Here is a 7979-nt window from a genome sequence, read left to right as displayed (position 1 = left end):
AAATCTGATTCATATATATTTGAGCAGTTTCAACAGTTCCTTGGTTCACAGCCCTCTAGCATTTCAGCTTCCTCTCATATAAGTTTATCGTCGTCTGGTATTTCAGGTATATTTTCATCTTTGTGGGTTTTGGACTCTGGTGTCTCCCATCATATGTCATTCAATTTATCATCTTTTGTTTCTTTTTCTCCCAGTTCATCTATATCTATTATGACTATTGATGGTACTCATATGTCATTAGTAGGTGTTGGTTCAATTGTTACATCTTTATTATATTCCGAGTCTTACTTTAAATCTTGTTTTCGTTAGTCAATTATGTGAGTTTGGATACCTAGTCTCTTTTTCTTCATCCAATTATTATGTTCAGGACCTGCAATCTCATAAACTGATTAGGACAGGCCATAAGCACGGAGGACTCTATGTTTTAGATCAACTCAAATTACTAGAAGTTGTAGCTTCGAGTGTAGATTTATCATCTTTTCATCTGAGTCGTTCATCTTCTGATTTTTATTTGTGGCACTCTTGCTTAGGTCATGTTTCAGTGCCTCGTTTGCAGTTTTTAGCCTCTACAGGAGTATTAGAACCTTTAAAAAGTTCTGATATTTCTGATTGTAGTGGTTGTAAACTGGCCAAATTTTCTGCCTTACCATTTTCTAAAAGTGTTTCTTTTTCTTCTGCTCTATTTGATCTTATCTATTCTGATGTGTGAGGACTCTCTCCTATTCCTACAAAATTCGGTCAAGATATTATATTTCATTTATTGATTATTGCACTCATTACTCTTGGGTCTTTCTTATGAAACACAGGTCCGATTATTTTACAATTTTCAATAACTTTAGAGCTCTTGTGAAAATTCATCATTCTAGTGTCATAAAGTGTTTTCGTTGTGATTTGGGAGTGAATATACTTCAAATTAATTTTCACATTTACATGCTTTTGATGGTATTATTCATCAAACCTCGTGTACAAATACTCTTGAACAAAATGGCGTGGCTGAACGGAAACATAGACATCTTGTTGAAACAACCCGTTCATTTTTATTGTCTGCTAGTGTTCCTAGTACCTTTTGGAGGAAGCAATCCTTACTGCTGTTCATGTCATTAATAGAATTCCAACCTCACACAATTCAGGTTTGTCACCTTTTGAAAAATTATTTGGGTATGCTCCTGTATATTCCTCTTTGCATGTTTTTTGTTGTACTTGCTTTGTCCTTCATCCACATGTAGAGCGTAATAAGTTATCTTCTCGGTCTGCTCTTTGTGTCTTTCTAGGCTATGGTGTTAGTCAAAAAGGATATTGTTGTTTTGATCCTGTTAGTCAAAAATTATATGTCTCTCATCATGTTGTGTTTCTTGAGCATATTTCATTCTTTTCTATTTTGGCTAGTTCGCATAATATGACAAAGTCAGATCTGCTTTGCATTGATCTTTTCAATACTGATACTGAGGAAGATTCACCCACAAATCCTACTGGTAGTTCAACTGAATCTGGTACTTTGGTTCCCGAGATATCCGCTCCACATGTTCCTCCTTCTGCCACTACCCAATTATCTCTTGAGGTTGCAGATGATCCTTCTCTCCACCGTCGTCAATCCACTCATGTTTGTAAGTCTACTAAACTACCAGATTTTACTTACTCTTATTATTCTCGTTCTTTTGCTTCATTTATTGCATCTATTCATTATCTTTCTGAGTCTGAATCCTATAGAGAAGTTGTTTGTAACCCACTTTGGCAGAGTGATATGGTTGAGGAACTAACTGCTTTGTGTAACGCCCGCCCTTCCTGCTAGTAGGGCGGGGTTACTGTACGGGGAACATACATGCATATTAAAAAAAATTTTCTAAAACAGCGAAAGTACTTATTTATATATTCTTGTATACCTCTAAGTGAATGAGGTCATGAAATCAATTTTCTATCATAAACATGAACAAGTGTCAAGTAATCATACAAATCATTAACATAAGATAGACATGGTTCATATCATGCATAAATTAATATAAGCAGGTCTTTTCCTTAGCTGAGCCACTACCACACACATCTCTTGCCTCTCCTGTTGCTCCCTTAGTTCACCCATCCTTTGCCTTTATCTGCGGTACAAGGAAAGTAACTATAAGCACATAGACTTAGTGAGATCCTTTCCTACTCACAAAAATCGTATATCATAGCATAATCACATAAGCATATAGCATGAAAACATAATCATCTAAACATCATATCATGTAAAAGAGCATCATAACATATCATATCATAAAGTAAAATAGCATCATATCATCATATCATAAAGAAACATCATGCTATATCATCTCATAAAATAAAAGAGCATCATATCATATCATGTCATAAAGAAGCATCATGCTATATCATCTCATAAAATAAAAGAGCATCATATCATATCATATCATAAAGAAGCATCATGCTATATCATCTCATAACATATCATACACTACAACAAAATCGCTCATAGACATCGGTTTTCCACCGGTGTCTATTTGATTTTCGACCGATGTCTATGAAGCCGATGTTAAAAGTCCGCCATTTTAGACATCGGGTTAAAACCGGTGTAGTATCACTTAACGACACCGGTTTTCGAATCGGTTATTAACCGGTGTAGTATCACTTAACGACACCGTTTCATACCCGGTGTAAAACCGATGTAATAGCTTTTGTTAATAACACCAGTTTTGGCAGCGGTAAATGACCGATGTAATATTACTTTATAACATCGGTTTTACATCGGTGGAAAACCGATGTAATATGTATTTTTTCTAACAGCACAGATTTGATTTTAAAACCGACAATAACAAAAAAAAAATACACAAATATTCACAAATTGTACAAATATTCTTCATTCAATAATATCCATAAAATACACAAATATTCACAAATTATATAAATAATCTTCTTACAACAATATTCATAAAATACCCAAACATTCTTTTTACATCAAAAGCTAGCTAATAGATATCAAAATCAAAGTATAACATTCTGTTAACACATTAAGGTACAACTGTCTCAAATGTAATCTAGCATGCATTCAGCCCACTCGAACCGCACTTCATCAATTTCAACTCTGGAGTACTTGAGATTTGTAAACTGTAAAAACACATAAATTCACCATATGTCAAATAACTAAAACAAATGTGTGCATGTATCAAATAAAATAGAATACTGAGTTTTTAAAGGCTGCTGTGGAAGATAACGAATATAACAATGAAGGAAGCATAGAAGAACAAAGAAAATGTTCATAGTTAACAAGCAAATGAAGATATATACTATTTATTGTACTACCTCTGATGCCATCTTCCAAATCTCATAAGCAAGAATGCAACTGTTCAGAATCATTCCCTGGCAATGAATGAAGAATGTTTATGTTGCTGCTTTTGATGAGTGCTATATTGTTTGTATCTTAAAACATTGGCTTCTAGAAAAACATTAGACATAATTAAACAGATATTACCTGGAGTTTCCAAGTTGCTATGTTCTGGTAGTGCAGCATAATTGTCTGATTGTTGGATGTCAGCAAAAGTATCTGGTGTTGACGATAGATATCTGAGATGATAACTGAGAAGTGATGGCCCAAACCATCCATATTTTCTGGCACTACTAAAAGCCATCTCGGCATCAGTAAGCCGCTTAAAAATTAGTTTGACGCTGTTGCTCTCCTGTTGAACTTCTGTTGCTACTTCCACTATGGGCCCATAGCGACAGAAAATCCTAATCAGATCAACTTCAGAAGGAAGAGGACTGGATTTATTGAAATTCAAAACCAAAGCTGTAGGCATACACCTATCGACTATCTTTGCATTGACACTGATTATGGGCCTATCTGAGGATAGCACTTGCTTCATAGTGGGACAAGCTATTCCAATTTGAATATGTTCTGTGGCTTGTACAACAGGAACAGAAATCAGAGCAGATGTTTGTCTTGAAGTTTTCCTCTTTTTCCTTTGAGCCGGAGCATGAACTTCGACTTCGATTTTAGTAGGGCGGTTATGAGATATCAAGTCAGACCAGTAAGAATCCATCATGTGATCAGTTTCTATCATCTCAGAAAAAACCGACAAAGCTTCAACTCTCCGTTTCTTATCCTTTTCAGCTCTTTCTTCCTCAAGATGTTTCTCTTCACTAGCAGAAGAAGAAACACAGTAGTTCCTAAATTTAGTGAAGAAACTGATTAGACTAGAGAGATAATCATACCCTTCAATAGGATCTCTGGCTGCCAAATGCAGCAGCAAGAACATTTCAATATTTTAAAGTATTTTTTAAAAATAAAAATAAAAAGAAGGAAACAAATAACAGCTACCGTTACAATTGCTAGCGTTGGAGTTGTTGAGGTTGCAAGCACCGGGCAGCATGAGCAGGCGTTCGACCTTGAGCCCTAAGGCGCTCCAGGGGGAGGAGCAGTTGTGCGTCTGCTGTACGGCGTAGCAGAGGCAGACGGGGTTTGTGCCCCGGATGTTCCTCACGGTGTTGCAGCAGTCGCTGTTGGGTCGGTCGCTGCTGCCGCTGCCATAGTCCATGCAGGGGGTCAGGCTGCTGGTGGCATCCGTGCACTGATGCTGCAGCGAAGTATCGGCTGCTGGTGACTTCTCTTGTCTGTTGTCAACTTTTTTCTTCCTGGTCTTCTACATATGTAGATGCAACCATATAAGATATGTAAGATAACAGAAAATATTGGACCGATGGTGCCATATTGTAAGGTTGTAATATGTTATAGTTCCATGTTTGTTGTGTACAAAAAGAATTACAAAGAACATCACTGGGAAGCTTCAGGTAACCTGATGTTGATACTGAAGTATACTGGTATTGGCAGTCCTCTTGCTGAAGAGAAATTTGGCGAAGAGCAGCATTACCCCTGTCCACGACTAGAAGAGAACAAGTTCTTCCAACATATATCACATCAAAGTCATTAGAAAACTTAGCATCCTCACTCGGGCCATCTCTATAACCTGCTATATTTGATTTTCCTCCAGCAATAGTAGTCACACCTGAAGAAGCCATCACAAGTAAAAAACAGACTTTTTGACTCAATTGCAGAATTGTGGTCTTTAATTTTACATTTCTTTGAATCTAAATACAGGAATTTGCTCAAGTGTTGTACCTGATTCAGTTATCTTTCGAATAGCCATATTGGAGATATCAGCAACATACACATTCCCTTTGTCATCCATAGCGGCACCTTTTGGACGATAGAAACGAGCATCTGCAGGTTTACCATCTCTACATGTCCAGAGAATCCCTTAAATGACCCGGCAACCAAATCTTGCTCTGCTATCTGCAACGCGATTTTTGTCGAAACCAGCTCGCAAAACTTCCAATCTCTTATGGTAGTGCATTCTTGTTAAAGAGAGGAATAAATGAAAGCAGCAAGTTTACCTGCACGAAAGCGCCTTTGCTGTCTGAGATATATCGGTATAGCTCTCCATTCCGAACTCGGTCCATCTGGGCAGAGATCCACCTTATCTGACCATTCAGTTTATACTCCTCGATGAGACTAAACATCTTCTTCCTCTCTGCTACTTCCTCCTTATCCTTAGCTTCCTTCCCATGATCTCCTCCAACCACGACAAGGTTAACTAGTTGCCTCAACCTCGCATTCCTGCCATAAAACTCTACGAGACCGGTTAAATTTTTGACACGGTCCAATCTAGCCATGGAGAAAATAATGGGCTTTCTCCTATCATCCAGCACAAACCTGCGAGTACACGGATTATGCCACTAGTTAATAAGAATAGGAAACATGCTAGAAGTAAGATCACAAAGTTTCGAGAGGTTCCCACTTGTGTTCATTGTTATCAGTGGTGCTGAAAAGTAGCTCCTCGATCTCAGGATGAAGGTGTGTGAGTCTTTTGTCAATCTCAGAATTAGGGAAATAAACTGACATATCGGCTCCAGGAGAAACAATGTTGAATTTTGGATCAAAAACATCGATGCCATGGACTACACGGTAGAGTCCAGGAAGGGTAAATGCAGTGTGGGATTCGTATTGGCCAACGGTGTCCTTACTGTAAAATTTAACAATAATCGAGAGATAAATCTAACAGAATTTTAATTAAAATGCTTAAAGATCAAAATATGCATACCTTCCAGCAATCTCTTGGAATGTACTAGTGATTATGAAATCAGCATGATTCATGGCAAATAAATCAGCTGTGAATTGGCAAGAGAAGTGGTACTGATTGTCGAATTTTTTCCAATAAATATCAGAATTCGGGTACTTTGTCTTCTCCAGGGCATGTGCAGTGGTGCACTTTGAAAAAAGAAAAAGTAATCATACGTTAATGGCAAGGTACTGGTTGGTAGAAAACAGTGGAAAAGCTCTTGGTGTCTCTGAATGCAAACCTGAGTAACTCCAAGCTTATGCGCCAGCAAAGATGCTTCTAGGTTTCCGTCGCTGTAGTTTCCGATTATCAAATCGGGAGTTGCCTGTAGCTCTTCTGCAAGTTCTTCTGCAACATCCTGTCATAGAAGACAAAAAAAAACAAAGCTTATAAGGGAAAATGATGGCATATACCTGATACAACTTCCAATCTCTTATGGTAGATCGCAATAGAAAAACTAGGAAGTGAAGGGAAAATGATGGCATTAAAATTGTTATATATCTATGTGATCTGAACACACGGCTTTAGACGCGAAGCAACAAACTTTTAAGAAAATGGAAGGAAAAAGAACACACCGCTCTCGAACAGGCCCTTTCCACCGGCAGCGCTCCGCCCTCGCCTCCCCCGGCGGAAAACTCCATCTGGAAGGAAGAGACAGTGCTGTTGGGCGACGACGACGGCGCCGCCGCCACCTCCTCGGCTTCCCCGGCAGACGGCGCCCGGTTCACATCGAAGCCTCGCATCGACAGTTCCACGTTCCCTGCGGCACAAAAAAACACGAGTCGAGTATCCATCACCATTTCTCGCAGTAGAGATGTTGATAGACAAAGATATCTCAGATCTCAAAACCCTCGTTCGGAAAACAATCGAGAAGACAACAAGCAGAAACCGTCCCCAAATCGTCCAACCCCTAAAAATTTTCGAAACTCCGACAGATCCCTTACCGGCCTCGGACGCCCATGGGAACCGCAGCTGGGAAAACGAAGGCTGCGCGGAATGAGGCAAGAGAGGAAGGAGTTGCAGCGGCGCCGCAGCGGAACCCCTCTCCTCCTCCTCCTCTTCCTCCTCCTCCTCCATTGCGTCCTCTTTTTCCCCTAATCTCATCCCAAACAAAATCCCCAGACTCCCTCTCTCCGCCGTCTCCGCCGTCTTCGCGGCCCAGAAGGGCCTACCGGCCGGAATACGAAGAAGGCCTCCTCTTCTCAACCAAATGGAGGAGTTGGAGGAGATGTGGTGTGGTTGGACGGAGAAGCAAGGGCGTCGTGTCTTGATCCTGATCGGGAGAGGAAGGGGCGTCAATCTAGGAAGGGGGAAGAGGGAGATGAGGTTGAGAGAGATGGTTGGAGGTTTAAGTTTAGACTGAGAGAGATGGTCGGATGGTCGGAGGTTTAGGTTTAGGTTTAGGCGAGAGAGATGGTCGCGCGGAGGAAGGGGCGCGATATAGATTTAGGTTTGGAGGGAACTTCACAGTGTTGCAAATTTTGGCTGGTGGGAATATTAAAATATTTTATTTTGGTTCATTAACACCGGATTTTAAAAACCGATGTTAAAATCGGTGTCTATTAACGAAAAAAAGGGCGCTCATAGACATCGCCTAAAAAACCGATGTCTATGAGCTAAAATCTGCACTCATAGACATCGGTTTTTAGAAAAACCGGTGTAAAATACTCAAAGACTTCGGTTTTAGCCTAAAACCGTTGTTGTTCCACTGATGTCTATGAGCGATTTTGTTGTAGTGATATCATCACATATCATACCATAATTTATCATATCGTATAAGTGTATGCAAGATGTCTTTCAAAAATCATGCGTCATGTCATCTGCAAGATGTCTTTTAAAGAAAACATATCATATAATACTTAAACATAATCTCAACAT

The 7979-nt window shown here is 39.4% G+C and overlaps 2 protein-coding genes across 3 annotated transcripts; both read right to left on the bottom strand.

Annotated features, from left to right (window-relative positions):
• Window positions 1-3035: 3035 nt before the first annotated feature.
• Window positions 3036-4249, bottom strand: LOC121975106. Its single transcript, XM_042526515.1, has 3 exons — window positions 3458-4249; window positions 3289-3345; window positions 3036-3093 (listed from the first exon to the last, which is right to left on the bottom strand). The coding sequence occupies exons 1-2, from the start codon at window positions 4239-4241 to the stop codon at window positions 3311-3313; spliced, it is 819 nt and encodes a 272-aa protein (XP_042382449.1). The 5' UTR covers window positions 4242-4249; the 3' UTR covers window positions 3036-3093; window positions 3289-3310.
• LOC121975103 (sucrose synthase 1-like) lies at window positions 3956-7344 on the bottom strand. Of its 2 annotated transcripts, none has more exons than XM_042526513.1 (10): window positions 7046-7344; window positions 6677-6861; window positions 6343-6459; window positions 6084-6250; window positions 5781-6005; window positions 5377-5695; window positions 5102-5275; window positions 4779-4988; window positions 4304-4625; window positions 3956-4152 (listed from the first exon to the last, which is right to left on the bottom strand). In XM_042526513.1, exons 1-7 carry the CDS (start codon window positions 7203-7205, stop codon window positions 5111-5113), a joined length of 1338 nt encoding a protein of 445 aa, XP_042382447.1. In that variant the 5' UTR covers window positions 7206-7344; the 3' UTR covers window positions 3956-4152; window positions 4304-4625; window positions 4779-4988; window positions 5102-5110. The 2 variants fall into 2 exon arrangements, with proteins under 2 accessions (XP_042382447.1, XP_042382448.1); XM_042526514.1 differs by having other exon boundaries at window positions 4304-4622.
• Window positions 7345-7979: the final 635 nt, after the last annotated feature.

This window comes from Zingiber officinale, chromosome 4B (genome assembly GCF_018446385.1).
Source record: "Zingiber officinale cultivar Zhangliang chromosome 4B, Zo_v1.1, whole genome shotgun sequence".
Lineage (NCBI taxonomy): Eukaryota > Viridiplantae > Streptophyta > Magnoliopsida > Zingiberales > Zingiberaceae > Zingiber > Zingiber officinale.
The sequence above is the reverse complement of the archived record's forward strand: the minus strand, read 5'-3'. Positions and strand labels throughout refer to the sequence as shown.